General features: G+C 35.2%; 1 protein-coding gene across 1 annotated transcript in view; it reads left to right on the forward strand.

The window, feature by feature from the left end:
• The window catches only part of cfap58 (cilia and flagella associated protein 58), a 184668-nt gene that overhangs the window by 131123 nt on the left and 31042 nt on the right, over nt 1-22503 (forward strand). Inside the window, 2 exon segments of the mRNA NM_001077556.3 lie at nt 11950-12069; nt 18533-18666. Coding sequence (NP_001071024.3) covers nt 11950-12069; nt 18533-18666 — 254 coding nt within the window.

Below are 22503 nucleotides of genomic sequence, written 5' to 3' on the forward strand. Positions count from 1 at the left end.
AGCGGATGCCCTTCCAGCTGCAACCATTTTTGGGAAAAATCCATACACACTCATTCACATACATACACTACGGCCAATTGTGTTTATTTTATTTTTTTAAATTCACCTATAGTGCAAGGAATGTATGCTATATAATATATGCTGATGTGTACATACAGTCAGAATTATTTTCTTTCCTAAATATTTCCCAAACGTTTAACGGAGCAAGGAAATTTTCACAGTATGTCAAATAATAAATATTTTTTTTATTCTGGAGAAAGTCTTATTTGTTTAATTTTTGCTAGAATAAAAGCAGTTTTTTATTTTTTAAAACACCATTTTAAGGTCGATATTATTAGCCCCTTTAAGCTATTTTTTTTGATAGTCTACTGAACCAACCATCATTATACAATAACCTAATTATCCTAACCTGCCCAGTTAAACTAATTAACCTAGTTAAGACTTTAAATATCTAGTCAAATAGTATTTACTGTCAACGATAAAATAGATCAGTTATTAGAAATGAGTTATTAAAACTTTTAAGTTTAGAAATGTGTTAATGCTATTAAACAGAAATTGGGGGGAAAAATAAATAAGGGGACTAATAATTTTGACTTCTGACTGTATATGATTATATACATTCAAATATGCATGTAATCTATCTAATGCCTATAAGCATAATGAAGGTCATTTAAGATTATTCTATAAGAAATTATATTAGAACATATGTTATACCATGGATGTAAATATTGAATAGCATTACTGTTGTGCAATATTGTATAAGCTCATTCTGAAATCACAGTCAAATGTATATATATATATATATATATATATATATATATATATATATATATATATATATATATATATATATATATATATATATATATATATATATATATATATATATATTATTATTATTATTTTTTTTTTTTTTCTATGCACCTTCCATTGTAGGAGGGCATTTACATTTATCTAAAAAATGCTAACGATCAATCAGTTTGAGCTCTTATTATAAAAAGTTGTTTTCATTTTTTTTTTATAGCTGTTTGGTTTATGGTTTGTAACGCTTAAAAAAAAACCTTATGGGAAAATGAATGGGAAAAATGCTTCTTGAAGCCATGCTGCTGATAAAATGCTCTCTGTAAATTAAAACTCATAACTTAAGAAGGTAAACTTCATATTTGGTGAGCTTTGGTGAGCTGAGTGGAGTTTCACAAACTAGTTTTGAGAAGAGCATGTGATATGATTGATCAAGGCTGGCCTCTAATCATTAGCAAGCCAATTGAATTATTCCAAACTCAGCATGACTATCCCGTCTAGCATTACTCCCTTATCTTTATTCTGAAGAATCCCCTATTCACCTCATCTCCCCCTTTTCTCATGTACCAAGTGGAGCTCTTGAGAACTACCTGATCTTGGATACCCTTACATGCTCATCGGCCAGGCGGGAGCCTTGGGCTCAATTATTTCGGAGCTCAATGTTCTCTCCCAGATCAGCATGCCAAACCTGCTATTATTATTAAGCAATATCTAAGTGTGAACTCTTGAAATGTTCCAAAATTCCCGTTTTTTAAACCTGGTGATTAAAAGATTTACTAAATAAAATGTCATTTAACTTTAACAATGCAGTTTAACACCTTAAAATGCATGAACCCCACTAAAAGGTATATTAATGTTAGGAATTTGGTGGTTTTGCATGTATATTTATTAGATTATTATATATTTTTGCCATTCTTTTTTGTCCCACCATAAACTTCTTCCAGGGTTCATAAATGAATCAGCATTTTGTATTTCTGCATGCAATTCCTCACGCCCTCAGTTCCAATCAATAAAACACACCAATGGTCTCCAGTTGAAATTAATTCCAGCTATGTATCCGCACACGTCCGCACAGAAGTGCACATTGGAGTGCGGTGTTAATTAGGTTAACACTGACTGCTTTACAACAACACTATAACTCTTTGTGTAATTATAAAGTCGCTCTGTGTATCGACTTGAGCTCTCGAGCTGCCTTTGATGCTTTTTAAAACAGACCCACCACAGCCGTTAGACAGCGGGGCATTGTTGCATTGTTTTGTAGCTGCTCGCACTGAAAACAGTGACAGCGTTCACAATTTAGCACCGTTTAGGACACAATAGCGAAAAGCCATTGCAGTCAAGACAATGCTGCACTTTTGTAGGCTGAGGACGCTGGTGATTTAGAAACGGTTTCGAGACAGGCTGCATTTGGAATATAATACCCATTATAGATCTTGAAGTATTCACAATGCATCACTTTACTGCAAACAAAGGCCCGGCTCTGTTTTTCCGCACAGATACACACTCTAATTGTTGCATTATTTGCATTGAGGCAGTGTGATAATAAAAAGAAGCACGGCGTGTATCATGTCAGTTAATATTCGTGCAGCCAAATCTGGACAGGCGATTAGCGGTTAAGTATTTATTCATGCGCAGAACGGTCCTGTGACTCATCAGGACTGTTTTACCTTAGCAACAAACTGTTTATTATGCCATACAGTTAATGCTTTAGATTGCATAAAAGGTCAGCTAAACATTCACATCAGAGTTAGATTGAGTTTTCTGAGCTGATGTTTGGAGTTGTGTTAAACATAAAAAATATGTTATTTATTTATTATTACACTACTCTGAAATACTCTATTCTGACTGGTCAGTCGTGACATTATAATGTATATTATTTCAAGATAACAACCACTGAATAATGCAGGCTGATGTGGCATTTTTGAATCACCTTGACTGTCAGTGAATACAGTGCATCCGGTATTCATAGCTCTTGACTTTTTCCACATTTCTTTTTATGTAACAGCTTTATTCTGAAATGGATAAAATTAATTTATTCCCTCAAAATTCTACACACAATATCGCATAATGAAAATGTGAAAAAAAAGCAGAAAAATCACATGTACATAAGTATTCATCGCCTTTGCTGTGAAGCTCTAAATTGAGCTCAGGTACATTCTGTTTCCACTGATCATTCTTGAGATGTTTCAGCAGCTTTATTGGCTTAAATTCGCCTGTGGTAAATTCAGTTGACTGAACATGATTTGAAAAGGCGTACACCTGTCTATATAAGATCCCAGTGTTGACAGTGCATGTCAAAGTACAAAGCAAGCATGAAGACAAAGGAGTTGTCTGTAGACCTCCGAGACAGCATTGTCTCGAGGCATAAGGCTGGGGAAGGTAACAGAAACATTTCTGCTGCTCTGAATGTTCCAATAAGCACAGTGGCCTCCATCGTTTGTAGATGTTCGGAACCACCAGGACTCTTCCTAGAACTGACCGGCCATCTAAGCTGAGTGATTGGGAGAGAAGGGCCTTAGTCAGGGAGGTGATCAATAACCTGATGGTCACTCTGTGTGATCTCCAGTGTTCTTCTGTGGTGAGAGGAGAACCTTACAGAAGGACAACCATCTGTGCAGCAATCCATCAATCAGGCCTTTATGGTAGAGTGGCCAGATGGAAGCCACTCCCTGCCTAGAATTTGCCAAAAGGCCTCTGAAGGACTCTCAGACCATAAGAAACAAAATTCTCTGGTCTGATGAGACTAAAATTAAACTCTTTGGAGTGAATGCCAGGCGTTACGCTAGGAGAAAACTAAGCACTGCTCATCACTAGGCTAATACCATCCCTACAGTAAAGCATGGGGTTGGGAGCAATATGCTGTTGGGATGTTTTTCAGCAGCAGGAACTGGAAGACTAGTCTATGAGCAGGATTTGGGCCACTTTGTGACATCATAAACCCTGGACAACATTGGTAGTTTTAACGAATTGTTCATTGTAGTTCTTCAAAAGAGACTTTTTAAAGCAAAAATAACTTTTTTTGGAGTGTACTTTGAGACTTGTAACTTTGTAGATCTTTTTTTATGACCAAACATACACACTAAACACTGACTAATATCAACATTTTATAAAATAATATAGGACCCCTTTAAAGTCTGGAACAGTTCAACTGGAGTTGAATTTCTTTTGGAAAATTGATGTGACAAATTTATGAAAGGACAAATTTATAAAAGAAACAATACATTTAGGCGACATAGTGACACAGTGGGCAGCAGAATCGCCTTACAGCAAGAAGGTTGCTGGTTCGAGCCTCGGCTGGGTCAGCTGGCATTTCTGTGTAGAGTTTGGCTGTTCTACCCGTGTTCCCATGGGTTTCTTCCGGGTGCTTCGGTTTCCCCCTACAAGTCCAAAGACATGAGCTATAGATGAATTGGGTAAGCTAAATTGGCCGTAGTGTATGTGCGTGACTGAGTGTGTATGGGTGTTTCTTAGTGATGGGTTGCAGTTGGAAGGGCATCCGCTGTGTAAAACATGTGCTGGATAAGTTGGTGGTTCATTCTGCTGTGGTGACCCCTGATTAATAAACGGACTAAGCCAAAAATAAAATAAATGAATGACAAAACATTTATTTCAAAGGATGCACTCAAAAATGAAAGAAACTACTTATAAATGCAGTTTAATAATTAGATTTTTTTTTACAACAATTCAGTTTCTGTTTTCTAGGACAACTGTTTTTAAGACCCTCCTTTCGCCACTTCTATTGGCAACTACAACATGAAATGACTTTTTATACATGCAATATGAAAACAAATGCAAACACTTCTATTGGTAAACATTATTAAAGCCATCAAACGATGTACTGTAAATCAAACGCAATGTTCCAGACAATGCCATCTATAAATAATCAAATCTGAATTCCTCCATTCTCCCTGATTCAGAGGAAATGACAGATAATAGCTGGCTCTCATCCACTGACCGCATCACAAGGCCTTCGAATCCTTATCTCGCTCACTTTCTTTGTCTTTCACTCCATTTCCATCTTCCTCTAACCCAGTCCCATTTTCAATACACACTCATCCTCTTACATAAGAAGTATTTTTACACACCGCTAACTAACAGAAAGCAGCAAACAGGAAGTCACATTGTTTGGTTTCAGTGGCTGTGTATCAGCCTGAATAACCAGAAAGGGCCATGCGATAGTGCACCTGAAGTCGTTTCAGCACGAGCGTGATTTAAAGGCAGATGTTCAGTGTGTCACTCCATTCAGAGATGAAGAAGACATAGTGTGACTGACAGTGACAGAAACACATGCTCCATTTTCACACCCACGCAACGGTTTCCTCTGCCAAAGAATTCGGACGACAATTGCACGTCTGCTGGATTCCGACCTGTCGTATGACGGAGACATCCTTCCCTTGACAGCCAGAGAAGATTTTGACAAGCACAATGACTTTATTTTGTTGTTGTTTTTGCTGTCACGGCAGAAGTGCTGTCACAAATGAGTGGAGGCAAGAATGTGTGACTTTTTTTTTTGCAATGGATCTCAGTTAGTGGGTCACAGGTCAAACTGCGAAGCTGTCTTAAAATAAGGATTTTATCTGGAATCTAACCAGCACAGGCTCATTGGAAATACAATCCCAAATCAGAACAAGTTGGGACAGTATGGAAAACGCAAATACAAAAAGAATATTTTTGAAATACTTAAGAAATAACAGTAAAGTAAACACACTAACAGTAACACAGTCAACAGTAAACACTTGATGTTGCCATTCCCTTTCACAAAACTTAAAATACATTTACAGGAGTGAAGACAAATACAAAACTGAAGACACCAAGTGCTGAAGTGTTTCAGGTTTAATTGTGTCCCTATCTTCCTCCAAAAAAGTCTTAAGTTGGGCAAGAGTATGGGGTCTTCATTATCGCATGTTCAAAATGTGCCATACCTTATCTATTGAAGACAGGTCAGGCCTGCAGGTAAGCCAGTAAAATACCTGGATACTCATACTTAGCAGCCAAGAGTTTGTAATGTGTGCAGAATGTGATTTTGAATTGTCTTGTTGAACTATGCATGGGTGTCCCTGGAAAAGAAGTCAGCATATTGTGCTCCAAAACCTCTTTACTGCTTTGTAATATTGCTATTTCTTTTCACAACAATTAAACAACGTTTAGGGAATGAAGACACCAAACGATGAATCGTTTCAAGTGTAATTTTTCATTCATTGTCACGTTTTGTGATTTCAAATGTGGCATACATTTTCTGTTGGAGACAGGTTGGGACTGTAGGCAGGCCAGTTAAGTACCTGCATCCTTTTTCTCCACTGCTAGGACTTTGTAATGTGCACAGAATGTGGTTTTGTATTTTCTTGTTGAAATATGCATGGGCATCCCTGGAAAAGAAGGCAGCTTATTGTGCACCACAGTCTCTTTACTACTTTGTGATGTTGCCATTCCTTTTCACAACAATTAAACAACGTTTAGGGACTGAAGACATCAAGTGATGAAGTGTTTCAGGTGTAATTTTTCACTTGGTGTTGCATTTTGCGCTTCAAAATGCACCATACATTCTCTACTGGAGACATGTCGGGACTGCAGACAGGCCAGTCAAATACCAATATCCTCTTCCTTCGCAGCCAATACTTTGAAATGTGTGCAGAATGTAGTTTTGCAATGTCTTGTTGAAATATGCATGGTGTCCCTGGAAAAGAAGGCAGCATATTGTGCTCCAAAACCTCTTTTACCACTTTGTAATGTTGCATTCCTTTTCACAACACACAAAGTATGTTTTTGGACTGAAAACACCAAGCAATGAAGTGTTTAAGGAGTCATTTTTTTGTTGGTTGTTGCATTTTGTGCTTCAAAATACACCAGACATTCTCTGTTAGAGACAGGTCGGGACTGTAGGCAGGCCAGTCAAGTACATGTGTCCTCTTTCATCGTAGCCAGGAGTTTGTAATGTGTGCAGAATGAGGTTCTGCATGGTCTTGTTGAAATATGCATGGTCGTCCCTGGAAAATCTCTACAACTTTTGATTCTTTTTCGCACTAATTATATTTATCACCAAATTAATAACTTAATAAAAACGTTGGCGAGGCAGTGGCGCAGTAGGTAGTGCTGTCGCCTCACAGCAAGAAGGTCGCTGGGTTGCTGGTTCGAGCCTCGGCTCAGTTGCCGTTTCTGTGTGGAGTTTGCATGTTCTCCCTGCCTTCGTGTGGGTTTCCTCCAAGTGCTCCGGTTTCCCCCACAGTCCAAAGACATGCGGTACAGGTGAATTGGGTTGGCTAAATTGTCTGTAGTGTATGAGTGTGTGTGTGTGTGTGTGTGGATGTTTCCCAGAGATGGGTTGCAGCTGGAAGGGCATCCGCTGTGTAAAAACTAGCTGGATAAGTTGGCGGTTCATTCTGCTGTGGCAACCCTGGATTAATAAAGGGACTAAGCTGACAAGAAAATGAATAAATGAATGAATAAAAACGTTAAAGGAACATTCCACTTTTTTTTTTTTTTTTTTTTTTAAACTAGGCTCATTTTAAAGTCAGCTAAAGTTGAGTTTAACATTATTGAATCCATTCAGTCAATCTCCGCTTCTGGTGGGAGCACTTTTAGCTTAGCTTAGCATAAATCATTGAACCAGATTAGACCATTAGCATTTAAAGTTGCACTCTTCTGTAGTCACATCGAACATTGGTAAGTTCTTATGCAATAAAGTCTGAATCCACTTGTTAGCACATATATGATAGCATGTTTTGTATGTGAATAAAATCTTCTTAAATGCCTGTCCCTTCTAAAGAAGGAACAGCGTCACAAACTGTGCTGAGATTTGCCCAGATAGCAAGGTCTGTGATCAACATTCAAGAGAAAAGTAATTCAATAGAGCTTAACTTGTATTGAACCCACAACAATCCGTTTAGGATCTGTATGCAAGAGACATGACAAAAGACTAACCTCTCAGAAAGGAAGGAAAGCCCCAAGCCGTTTGTCATACAGTACATGTTGAGGTTATTCTTCATGATAAATACAGTAAGACAGGCAGACTGAGGTAAACAGACAGGTCGGCGGGTCTCCCACACATGCAAGCAACATTATCAGTATCAAAGCCCAGCTCTCGTCGGGCCCTGAAAATGTTTTTTTAGGATGCTGAAGTGATGTAATCTTTGATAAAGCCCTATGAGTGCAGATGTTTGTGTGAGACACAGAGTTGAGGAAAGGTACAGTCTGACACCGGGTTTGATCTTGGCCTTGTTGTGATCCTATAAAAGTCAGTGTATTAAAGTCCAGATACCTCACAGTCATAAATCATTCATTGGCTGACTCGATCGCTATATCACACACTCTCACTTCACTATTGCTAAAATTTTGAAGAGTTAGCCACCGTGGCTGTGAAAAAACACAGAAAAGTAAAAAGGACACAAAATACTAGAAGCTTCTGAGGGAAAGTGTGTTGAAGAAACACAAATATGCTCATTTTAAAGCTTTAACTAGAATTTGAATCCATTCAGCCGATCTTCAGGTCTAGCGGGAGCACTTTTAGCTTAGCTTAGCATAGATCATTGAATTGGATTAGACCATTAGCATTAATCCAAATTGAGTTTTAGTGATTTCCTGTTTCCAGCTTGAATCTACTTTGGTTAAATCATGTGGTAAGACAGACGGAAAATTAATAGTTGCTATTTTCTAGGCTGATATTGCTAGGAACTATACTAAGAACTAGGAACTTTTCTGCTATACCACAGCTGTAGAAGGCGCAATAATATTATGCAGCATCAGAAAATAGTCCCCAGCTAGGTAACATCGATAATATCGGTAATATCATTGTGCCTTCTACAGTCATGGTATGGCAGCAAATTCCCTTGATTTCTACACCAACATGAGTATAATGAATGAATATAAGAATATTTAAAATTGAAACACAAAAGTTACTGAGTCATTAAATGTTTAAAAAGTAAAAACAAACAAACAAACAAAAAAAACAACAACTATAATTTAAAGAGAACTAGAAGTTTTGAAAACTGAACTGAAACTATATTATTCAAAATAAACTTGTGAGACTTAATTTACATCTTGCGGCAAAATTATTTTATTATAATTATTATGCTTTTAATGAAGTAGCATTTCACTTAGGAGCTCTTTAGACCATGCGCCGTACCGTTTCTCCGGGTTCCATAATGTCTTTAAATAACTAATTATCTAGGCCTATTTAATTATTCATTTAATATTTATGTAAAAAAATAGAAAATGTAAATGAAAACGTAAATGAAAAAGCTTGTTTATTGACTGTCTTAGTCCTATTACTTTAAAATAACAAACACTGTACATCACTTATATTTAGGCTAATACGCTGCTTTATTTATTTATTTATATAGGCCTACTTATTTGTGTAGATATGTTTGTAATTTCATTTTTGTTGTCTTTTAGGCTTATTTCTTTAATTTTACTTTCTAAAATGAATCCTTATTTTTCTTAACACATTTACAATGATAATAAAGCTTGTTAACAAGTTTTTAACGATTAATGAAGAATTATAATGCTTTGTTTTATTATTTCATCTTCGTTTACAATTCGCTAAATATTTACAGCTACTGTAAGTTTCTGTCCGTTTGCATCACGCCCCTTTGTGCCCCCTGGTAGCATAGTTGCAACCAGAGGTTATACCTAAAAAGACGTTCTTAATCATTTAGTGCAGCGGCGGTGCCATTCACGCCGGTAATGGTCCTTTTGAAGTGTCACCCACTATACCTACACATATCAGCCTATAGAAAATAGCAGCTTTTCATTTTCTGTCAGTCTTTGTTCATGATGTAAGTTCAGAAAAGTCAAGCTTTAATAAGAAAAAAATGCTAATGGTCTAATCTGATTCAATGATCTATGCTAAGCTAAGCTAAGAGTGCTCCTATCAAACCCCTATCTTGGCTGAATGGATTAAAAAATGATAAAACTCAACTGTTTAACTCTAGGGAGTCTATTTCTAAAAAAAGGCTTAAGCTTTTGACTCTGCAGTAAATCTATAGTGAATGCATGTGTGTGTGTGTGTGGACGCATTTAAGACAAAGAATTGTTTTGTGGTTGCAAAGGCCATGAGTGTGTCTTCATTGAAAATGCCGGTCCTTTTGATCATGAACGATCTTCTTTCAGACAACCTAAACCCTCTGGATTCGGGATTTCTCCAGTGGCACATCATTTATATTCCGTGGAAAATTCAGAGCCTTTATATTAGTGATCATTTTCGACAGCAGACAGTTTGCATTTATTAGCATTGATGAGTTCAAACTGGTCAGTGCTCACTCTCTAATTAGCATCAGTGATGATCCGCGCAAATGTGTGTGTGTGATACTGTAACTTGGTCAGTGCTTTGAAGAAATCTTAGTTATCCATCTTTCTTCCTCCAAACACTTGGATAATTAACACTAGCTTGCAAAATGAATTAGCTGTCAGTCTCCTGAATACAGCTGGGGTTTTTTTCTGTGATGTGACACTGAAAAATGGCTTCATCGCTTTTGATCATACCACTAACAATAAACAAGAGATCTCTATAATGCTCTGAACTCACAGTGAACTAACAAATATCTTAAGTCTTTTGAAGAGAGAGAGAAAAAAAAAACAACAACTTATATTTAGAGATAGACTTTTGCATATCAATGAACTTTCATATTGTTATAGATTGTAAATTTAGATTTAAAGTTAGTGACAGTTTGGAAATATTTAGATGAACAGCACTGGGAATTTTCGCTCTACACATAAAATAAAACCACTTATGAATAAAATTAGAGTGCTTTTAATAAGCATTTTATGTCATGCTTTATGTTTAAGGCAAAAATATTAGCATTCCCATGAAATTGTAATTCTTTTTCAGATATTTTCCAAGTGCTGTTTAATAGAGAGCCTTTTTATTTCAACATATTTTAACCATATACTCACTGGGCACTTTATTAGGTACACCTATCCAACTGCTTGTTAACGCAAATTTCTAATCAGCCAATCACATTTCAGCAACCCAAGCAACCCAATGCATTTATGCATGTAGACATGGTCAAGATGATCTGCTGCAGTTCAAACTGAGCATCAGAATGGGGAAGAAAGGTGATTTAAGTGACTTGGCATGGTTGTTGGTGCCAGACGGGCTGGTCTGAGTATTTCGGAAGCTGCTGATCTACTGGGATTTTTACGCACAATCATCTCTAGAGTTTACAGACAATGATCTGAAAAAGAGAAAATATCCAGCAAGCAGTAGCTCTGTGAGCGCAAATGCCTTGTTGATGCCAGAGGTCAAAGGAGAATGGCCAGACTGGTTCCAGCTGATAGGAAGGCAACAGTGACTCAAATAACCACTCGTTACAAATGAGGTATGCTGAAGAGCATCTCTGAACACACAACATGTCAAACCTTAAGAGTACAATTCGTACAGGCTCACCAAATTGGGCAATAGAAGATTGGAAAGCGTTGCCTGAACTGATGAGTCTCGATTTCTGCTGTGACATTCGGACTGTAGGGTCAAAGTTTGGCATCAACAACATAGAAGCATGGATCCATCCTGCCTTTCATCAATGGTTCAGGCTGGTGATGGTGGTGTATTGGTGTGGGGGATATTTTTTTGGTACTTTGTTGAATCTACGCCACAAAAGATTAAGGCAGTTCTGAAGGTAAAAGGGGTCCAACTCGGTACTCGTAAGGTGTACCTAATAAAGTGGCTGATGAGTGTGGTTTTAATAACAAATTTTTAATAACTGTTGTCTATATACTATTGTCTTTGCCATGATGACAGTGCATAAAGTTTTACTACTTATTTTGCAAGATACTTATATGCAGTTTAAAGTGCAATTTTAAGGCCTAACTAGGTTAATGAGGTAATTAGGCATTTCGTTGGACAACATTTCAGAAGCCATTTGAGAGAAAAAAAAAATCTTAGGGGGGCTAATAATGTTGACCTTAACATTTTTAAAAAATGTTTTATTATAGCAGAACTAAAAGAAATAAGACTTTTACAAAAGAAAAAAAAACACTTTTTTTCCAATTGATCCTTATTTCTATAATGCTTTTACAATGTAGATTGTGTCAAAGCAGAACATAGAAGTTTAAGTAAATTTATAGTCCAGTTTTCAGAGTTGAAGTTGTTTTGTTACCTTTGAAATGTACATAGTAGTTGTTATAGTATATGTGGTGTGTATTTTGTGTTTGCAGGAGAAAGAGAAACTTTATGTTGAGCTGAAACACATTCTTGCTCGACAACCTGGACCTGAAGCTGCTGAAAAACTGCAGGTTTATCAGCGAACACTCCGAGAGAAGACCAAACAACTGAAGGTGCTCTTCTTACCTTATCTATTCTCTGAAATCTAGAAAAATACTTTAAATTTTTTTAATAATAATAATAATAAAATTAATAATAATACTAATAATACTACTGCTACTACTACTAATAATAATAATAACAACATCAATAATAATAATAATAATAATAATAACATTATTAATAATAATACTAATAATAATAATAATAATAATAATAATAATAATAATAATTTCAATAATAAAATGCTAATAATAATAATAATAATAAAATTAATAATAATAAAATGTATATTAATAGTAATAATAATAATAATAAAATAATAATAATAATGATAATAAAGTAATACATTTTAAAATGTATAAAAGTTAATTAAATAAATTGTCAAATTAAAAATGTATACAAAACCCCTATTTATTTACACTATTTATTTATTCTTTTTGTTTTTAGCTACTTTTCCTCTGTAAAACGTTTTTTCCACTGCCTTTTTTTCTCTCTCACATAAATCATTCGTCACTCCTCTTCCATCACACAAAATGAATAATTAGTTACTTCACCACTTAATTAAGAGTGCAGGTCCATCTGGAGACAGCGACCACTAATGTCATTTTTAATGAGTGGGTTCAGTTTAAGCTTCCTCGCCCCGTCCTATTAAAAAAAGCAAGAAGCAGAGATGAGAGCAGTTAAAAACTTATGAGACTTCGCTGAGCCTTATTTGACCTTATAATATCCATATGGCCTTGATATATGGGTTGATCTTTAAGCTGCGTTTTGATCAGGTTTTTGTGATGTAATGACCGACATTAGGATCAAGGAAACTGGCTCAGGATTTAAAAACTCTGCAGTCGGGACTATAGATGGTGCTCTGTTGCATTGGCCATTCTTTAGAAAAATGGACTTAACAGACTTTAAAGACCTTAGCTCGGCAATTTTAGCGCTGATCTATTAGAATATCTGCAGTGTGGAGTATAAAACTCACTGGCGCCCTTGAACTTAAAAATAACAGTCTGAGGGTGGCATGGAGGCCCTTAGAGTAAAAAAAAAAAAAATATATATATATATATATATATATATATATATATATATATATATATATATATATATATATATATATATATATAGTGTTGTGAAAATGTGTATGCCCCCTTAACGTACCATACCTCTTATTTATTTTATTGACTATTCGTCACACTTTAATGGTTCAGATCATCGAGCAAATTTAAATTAAAGTCAAAGTTACACAATTAAACCCATCATGTAGTTTTGAAACAAACGTTTTTATTATTAAGTGAAACATATTAATACAGAACTACATAGCCCTGTATGAAAGTGTTTGCCCCTTAAACCTAATAACTGGTTGGAACACTGATAGTAGCAGGAACTGCAATCAAACACTTTCAACAACTTGCAATGAGTTTGTTACAGCACTGTGGACTCATCCAGGCACAATTGTTGTAATTCAGCCACATTAGAAGGTTTTTGAGCATGAATTGTCATTTAAGGCCACAGCATTTTAATTGGAATCAGGTCAGGACTTGACTAGGCCACTGTAATATCCGAAAAAAAAATCATTAAGGGCAAACATCACTGCATATACAATAAAACACACACACACACACACACACACACACACACACACACACACACACACACACACACACACACACACACACACACACACACACACACACAAGTAACAGTGTCGAGTCCCACCAGTGGCGATATACAGCCACATCGCAATGCTACAAGTGTAATACTGGCTTTATACAACAGTTCAACAGCATAATCATGTATATATGTAAAAAAAAAATCAAACACGGAGAGTCTCAAAATCCCTTTTGTTTGAGGAACTACTTTCTTCTGCCTTTTATTTATATCTGCAGCTGAATGTCAAAACAGCTGAAACTGTTGCTATTTTTGTTAGTATTTGAATGATTCTCTAGCGTAATATCTAGTGATGACAAAACAGCTGATTTTGCTCACATTTTAGGATTATAAGGCTGAACGGCATGAAAGGTCATCAGTCTACAGAGAATTCTCAGTGTTTCTCTGTTGCAATCGCAATTTCACAATAATTCACCTGAAAAGCCAGAGCAAAGCAAACACTACCACACTCAAAAAAAAAATTTGTTGGGGACAACACAAATAAATTGTGTGGAACCCTGCATTTTTTAAAGTGCAGATTACTATTGTATAAATAAAGCAATACAAAATACAAAAGAGAAAGATCGACTTAGAATGTCACTTACCCGATTTATAAGGATTTGATCCGCTGTAGTTTGAAATTTACTCTAAGAAAGTGCTGTTTTTTCACCTAAGGACTTATTATGCGGTTTCTGTCACCATTTTGAGGTGGAACGTTAACCCTCACTTTCTTTGATCTGCTCATATAGGTTGATGGCGGCCGATGCACTGAATCCAATGCTCTGAAAGTATAAATATTTTTTAAAAAGGCATTATCCTTATAAATAAACTGTATAGTTGCAATCTAAACAACATGCTTGACTAAAAAAGCCTCAAAAGTACATTGTGTTGTCCAACAGCAGCAATATTTGTCAAACTGTACAAATATTTTACACATGCTTGAAGGGTTAAGAGGCTGTATGAGTGCTGTTATTTGCAGAATATTGCACGGCTATCAGCCAATAATATTCAAGAACCAGACAGAACTGTTGTTAAAATATACATATTGTAGTTTTGACACAATATGTATTGTATTTTTCACAACATCTATTTAAACAAGGAACTTTAAAATATATTTTGCCTAATTATTTTCTAAGAAAATACATTAATGTTACATTAGCAGAAAATTTCATTGATGCCAAAAACGCCCTAAGCAAGGAACACATTTTAAATGGTCAAATGATAATCCAAATACTTTCAAGGCGAGTTTAAAATGAGTTACGCTGTGCAAGCATCACTGGCGAAGATTTAAATAAACAAAGCCTATCGTAATTAACATTAGAACAGAAGCAGTTCTAATGAGCTGAAGGGCAAAATCTTGCCATTCTTTGTTTTGATTGAAGCGTGCACTCTTGCTTCAGCCCCCTTTAGGAAATTAACATTAATTAACACTGGTCTTTGGACTCTCCATGCTTGTTTGGAGTTTTGTTTTTGTAAAACACCCGTGCGAGTCGGAATCTTATTATTTGCTGCATGAAACCTCACAGCAGATTAAGTGTTTTGTTGATTTAAAATCTTATAGTGAATCGTTTGAATGATGAATGATTGAACAATGCATATTTTAGCTCAATTTACAACCCAAATTTGAACTATCGAATATGTTTCAGATGTCACATATTTAATAGATACTTTCGATACTAAACTTTGCTGAAGTCATTGCAAGATCTTATCAAAGTTATGGAAAATATTACTTTAATTTAAAAATATATCATCAAAAATATGTCATATTTTATTTTATTATTATGTTACAGTATGTGTCACAAGCTCATTTTTTATTAATGGATGATTGAACAATGCAATGTTTTGGTCAATTCACAGCCTTAATTTGAATTTTCTTTAGATTAGTTTATGTTTTCACAGATTATAGATATTGTATCGTTTTATTTTATTTTATTTTTATTTATAAAATATATATATTTATTCAAATTTATACATTTTTAATACATTTCCAATTTTCTAAATAAACATTATCAATATTTAATTAAAACATAAAAAACAACAACAATTCATTGTCCTTAATTACATACATTTTTTTATTTTAATTAAATTTTATTTTATTTTATTTATATGTCACAGTACTTGTCAAGATCTTTTTATTATTGAATGATTGAACAATACAATGATTTGTCCAATTCACAGCCTTAATTTGAATTTCCTTTAGATTTGTTTAGGTTTTCGCAGACAATTATATTTATACATATTTTATGCATATTAAATTTTCTAAATAAATTATATTTTTAAAAACATCAAAACAACATTAAATTAAATTAAATTAAATTAAATTAAATTAAATTAAATTAAATTAAATTTAATTTAATTTAATTTAATTTAATTTAATTTACTAAATTTTATTTAGATTTTATTTAAATGTTACAGTATGTGTTAAACATATCATTTTATAAATGGGTGATTAAACTGCAATGTTTTGCTCAATTCACAGCCTTAATTTGCATGTCCTTCAGATTTGTTTTGGTTTTCGCAGATTATATATATGTTCAATACTTTATCATTGCAAGAACTTGTTACTTTCATTAAATAATATTTTAATAAAAAAAACATTTGAAACAAAAAAAATAATTGTCATTTATTTTTTCATTCATTTATTTGTTTACGTATTTATTGAGTTATTATTTATTTATATTTAAAATGTATTTATATTTTAATGTGTAATAAAGTTTTAATACATTCCCAATTTTCGAAATAAATGATATTTTAATTATAAACAACAACAATCAATTGTCTTTAATTTATTTAATTAATTAAATTTAATTCATATTTTTATTATTCATTTAAAATTGACATTTTTTTTATTTATTGATCTATATTTTTTAAACCTATTCTTTTTTTTTAATTGATGCACTGCTTCATTGAATAGTTAAATCCACACTCAGCTCTCGACTACACAGCACATTTGGGAATTCTCCATGTAAAGTCTCCTCTTTAAGCGCCTCTCTCTTCTGCCTGTATCTTTTGATTTACCGAGCTCTGGGCCGTCGGGTCACCTGCACTATGTGGGTGGTTTCCGGCGCCATCGCATGAATGACAATTAGAGCTTGACTGATATGTGCAAAGATTGACGGAGATCAATGATCTGCCGCAGAGGAAATCTCTCCATTTCTCGCTCGCAGGAGAAATGAGCTGGCCAACACATCCTCAGCCATAGATCACTACTGTACAACTAGGACACATTTATAGCGGAGAGGGCGAGAGCGGCTACACGAATGTTTTAAAGTAATTGACAAATGGCCTCTTAGATGCTCTGCAATATTTAGATGGTTTGCAGCATAACTGAAGCGCCAAAAGCTGCAGATATTGAAGAAATAAGCTGCTTGAGGATGTGAGTTCCAGTGCTTACCATGATTTTGAGCTGTGTTTAGGCATTTATGTTGAGCTAGGAGCAGATAATTTATTGCTTTCATTAAAATGATAGTTAAATAAGAAAATAGCTACACAATTAGTTAAAAAGTAACAAAAGTAATCACTAAACAAGTAGTCTAGATGATTAGCATAAATGCAAGCTATTTCACTTCTGAATTAATCAAAGAAATTATAGTTTTTCTTATAGTCTAATTTTAGTAGCATTTGATACGCTGAATTGTTTTTAAAATTTTAATGTCGCAAGTGTATGCTCATTGTTTAATCACGACTTATTGTTCACATACAAAAATACATTTACTTAATATTAAAATATACCTAAATTAACTTTAGCGTGACAAACTGGATGTAATTACACTAAAATTATTGTTTTTGCTTTAGAGGTTCGAGGAAGATCATGTTTGCTGGCAAGTTTGTAGAAATGAAGACATTGATGTAAAATTTGCATGTAAAAGCAAACAGCACACTCACTCACAGTTTTATCACATTTATCACATAGCTTGATTAAAAATGCTGTGCTGTTTCATCATAAATTTGGATAAAATGTGGATAAACATTTTGTTTTAACCAATCAGTTGAATGATTTTTTTTTGCTAAAAGTTAACTTAAATATATTTTCATTTAAGAAAGAAAAAAGAAAGAATGAAATAAATATTTAAAGGGAAGGAAGAAAGGAGTGAAGAAAGGAAGGATGGATGCATGGATAGATGAATAGATGGATGGATATATAGATGGATGGAAGAAAGGAAAGGATGATAGAGAGAGAAAGAAAGAAGGTGGACCAAAAGATTTAAATGGAAGGAAGGATGGATGGATGGAAGGAAGGAAGGAAGGAAGGAAGGAAGGAAGGAAGGAAGGAAGAAAGGAGAGAATGAAAGATAAAGGAAGGAGAAGGACCAGAATATTCAAAGGGATGGATGGATGGATGGATTGATGGGTGGGTGGAAGGAAGGAAGGAAGGAAGAAAGAAAGAAAGGAGAGACTGAAAGAGAAAATGAAAGATAAAGGAAGGAGAAGGACCAGAATATTCAAAGGGGTGGATGGATGGATGGATGGATGGATGGATGGATGGATGGATGGAAGGAAGAAGGAAGGAAGGAAGGAGAGAATGAAAGATAAAGGAATGAGAAGGACCAGAATATTTAAAGGGAAGGATGGATGGATGGATGGAGAAAAGGAAAGAAAGAAAGAAAGAAAGAAAGAAAGAAAGAAAGGGAAGGAAGAAAGAATGATGGATGGATGTAAGGAGAGGATGAAAGAGAGAGAAGAAAGGAGGAGGACTCTTCCAGCTGCAACCCATCACTGGGAAACACCCATACACTCTCAAAAAAAAAAATCATTCATTCATTTCAGTACAGTCCAATTTCGAAAAGTTTGTTTAAGATGTCTGAATCCAATCCAGTTTGTTTTTGTCCACAGGCTCTCACAGCAGAACTTAACATGCACGAGTCCCAGGCTGAAGGCTACAAGTATGAGATTGAACGTCTGGTCCATGAGCTCCAGGAGGTCAAGAAAAAATACTTCGCGCAGAAACGGAAAGATCAGGAGAACAGGTGAGAAAGAAAGCTGTTGGCCCAAAAACGACAAGTACTGTACTCATCCTGAAGCCCTTCTAAACTCCTTTCTTTCTTCTTTGGAGTGCAAAAGAAAAACTTTGGAGATTCTTTTTCCATTTACACTTTAGACTTTACCACACATAACAATAGTCAGGGATTTTATGGCCCATATATGTATAAATCAGAATCAGAAGAATCAGAATCTTTACTGTCATTGTACAAAATACAATGAAATGAATGTTTGCCCTTCTCTTCAGTGCAGTCCTATTTATCTAAAACAACAACAATAATAACAAGAGATAAAAAGATAAAATGGCAACAATAATTAATTATTAAAGGAGTAACCATATAGTACTAAAAGTGTGTATGATGTGCGTATAATGTGGCAAGTGCATTTTCTAGCTTTTTAAAATTAAAAGTGAATAAAATGTGGGCCAGAAAGGCATACAATTTAATAACCAAGCATGTAAAGTGCATTTCCTAGCCGCAAGGTAAAAAGTGAGTAAGATTTTAAAAATTTTAGTCTGAAACACTCTCGATTTAATGTCCATTCATTATTGCAACAACCCTTGGATAACTAGATTCTAATATCACAATTGCACCAATCACAATTGCACGACTATCGGGCCATTCTTATTGTCGAACCCTGCTTATAAAGCAGGTCGCACACCAGAAACGCCGCTCGGCGCCGCGACACAGCGCGCACATGACAGTTTAGAGTATCACACACCAGACGCGCACATTCGAATGATATTTAACATGAAACTAATCAGATGGCGCTCTGTGGCGCTGCGCTCCGCGCCGCCATGCGGCGCTTCTGGTGTGCGACCTGCATAAGAAAACTACAATTTAAAAATGATTTCCAACCAGCCAAAGTGGCTAGTGGAGGTGTCTGTCTAACCCGCCACAGCTCAAATCTACCCACATTTGGCGGGTGTTAAAGTAAAGCCCTGTTTGTATATATATATATATATATATATATATATATATATATATATATATATATATATATATATATATATATATATATATATATATATATAGTGTTGTATACTGTTTGTATATATATCATTCATTCATTTTTCTTTGGCTTAGTGCCTCATTTATCAGAGGTTGCCACAGCAGAATGAACCGCCAACTATCCCAACATATGTTTTATGCAGCGGATGCCCTTCCAGCTGCAACCTAGTACTGAGAAACACCTTACACACTCACTCGTTTACTCACCACAGTCAATTTTGTTCACCCAATACACCTATGGTGCATGTCTTTGGACTGGGGGGAATTTGGAGCACCCAGAGGAAACGCCAAGGCCAACACATGGTGAAACATGCAAACTCTACACAGAAATGCCAACTGACCCAGCCAGGACTCGAACCAGCGACATTCTTGCTGTGAGGCAACAGTGCTTACCACTAAGCCACCATGCAGCCGTTATATTTTTTAACATGATTTAAAAATGTTTCTGGCTGTGAAGTAATTTTTTCAGCGCTGACATGACAGCACATTAGCACTACTTAGCAAGAACAACAATACTACATAGAAATGCATGTAGATATTTACAACCATTTTTGGCAGATGAAAATTTAGTGAATACCCATATTAAATATTGTTATGACACACTTTTTTTGTGATTTTATATCTTTTAATTTTATAGATGTTAGAATTCATTAAAAAATGACCAGACACTTGTTCTTTGTTTCACATACTCGCCAGTATCTTTTTTTTTTTTTTTTTTGTGATCGGGGAATGTTAATCTTGGTCCCTATAATGAAGATTTGTGTGTAAAACAAGCTCAAAAGTCATATTAGCCACTTTTATGACAGCTAAAGTGTTTTTGCATGCTTTTTAAACTTTGAAATAATCAGTCATTTTAATGAGGATGAGAAAACGATGCCAGCGTTTTAATAACTGGCTAAACTAAAGTGCTTAAATATAACCACATCCTAGAAAATGAGTATGTGTGTGCATGTGGACTCAAGTGGAAATGTTAATCCCAAATCAGCGTAAAATGCAACATTATACCAATAGTATACAGAATTATTAGTCTGCCTGAATTATTTGCCCCCCTGTACATTTTCTCCCAATTTCTGTTTAATGGAGAGAAGATTTTTTCAACACATTTCCAGATATAATAGTTTTAATTTCTAATAACTGATTTATTTTATCTTTGCTTTGATGACAGTACATAGTATTTTACTAGATGTTTTTTCAAGAGACTAGTATTCAGCTTAAAATGACATTTAAAGGCTTAATTAGGCAGTTTAGGGTAATTAGTCAAATCAGTGTATAATGGTGGTTTGCTCTTTAGACAATGGAAAACAAATCTTGCCTATGGGGGCTAATGATTTTGACCTTAAAGTGGTAAAAAAAAAATTAAACTCCTTTTATTCTAGCCGAAATAAAACAAATAAGACTTTCTCCAGAAGAAAATATATTATCAGCCATACTGTGAAAATTTCCTTGCACTGTTAAACATCATTTGGCAAATATTTTTTAATAATTCACTGGAGAGCTAATCTTTCTGACTTCAGCTGTAAGTAGGAAGCGGCAGTATCTGTATGTGCATGGTGTCTGTGTATCGGTATATCTCACGGCCCTGGACAGAAAATGACCTTCAATATTGCCGACAAGCAGACATGAACGGCAGCCTCTGACACGGGCCCAAAATGATACCTCAAATAACGGGCGGGAGAAGGAAAAAGGCATTTGGAGTCGCAGAGAAATCAATGAGCCAGTGAATTGGAAAGATTTCTCTCATTTCATCTCTGTGTTCTCGGGAGCAAATCATGACACCCGAAAATTATAGAGTGATGCAAAGCCAGTCTGAGGAACTGGAGAAAAACGCTGATTAGTAAAGAGCCTGGCAACAGTTCCACTGCTATTGACCTTTGATCTAATGAAATTATGACTAATCGTGTGGTATTTTAAAAGCGTGTCTGTTGTTGTTTAACCCGGAGGAGTCTTATTTTCTAAAGCACTTTCTTGCGAGAGCATGTTTCGTTGGTTGAAGATTGATTTGTATGCAATCTTCTAATCATTATCATTTGCAACTTACAGGTGATGTCAGAATTATGAGCCTCCCTGTATTTTTTTTGATACATGGAAAGATGATTTTTTAAGCACATTTATTAACATAATAGTTGTAATAACTCATTTCTATTAGCTGCTTTCTTTTATCTTTGTCATGTACAGAATATTTTACTAGATATTTTTCAAGATACTAGTATTCAGCTAAAAGAGGAGTTTAAAAGTTTAACTAAGCTTAATTAGGCAGGTTAAGATAATTAGGCAAGTCATTGTATAATGATGGTTTGTTCTGTAGATAATAAAAATGCTTAAGAGGGCTAATAATACTGACCTCAAGATGTTTTTCAAAAATAAAAACTGCTTTTATTCTATCTGAATTAAAACAAATACAATTTTCTCTAGAAGAAAAAAAATATTATAGTGTAACCCTTCCGGTTCTACACCACCCAACCCGCACCAAGCTGGGATCGTACCAGTAACTCTCCGCATGAGAGCCAGTTGGGTCGGGTTCACATGCACAGCACTGCACTAATTGGACTCTGTTACATCCCCCCCTCCCCTAAACCTCACTCCCATCGTAGTGATGGCACCAATGGAACCACGCCGGTCCTACACTACCCAACCTACTTTAAGCTGCTGGGATTGAACTGGTGACTCTCCTCATTGGAGTCAGTTCCTCTAACAAGGAGGCTAAAGATCATGACCCCTTGTGTCTGTCTCTAGAGCACCTTTTCAGGTTCAGAGGAGTGAGGTTTACCTGCACAGCACTAGCTGGCCTCTGTTACACTCACCCCTTTTAACCTC

The sequence above is a fragment of the Danio rerio genome, chromosome 1 (genome assembly GCF_049306965.1).
Source record: "Danio rerio strain Tuebingen ecotype United States chromosome 1, GRCz12tu, whole genome shotgun sequence".
NCBI classification, from domain to species: Eukaryota; Metazoa; Chordata; class Actinopteri; order Cypriniformes; family Danionidae; genus Danio; species Danio rerio.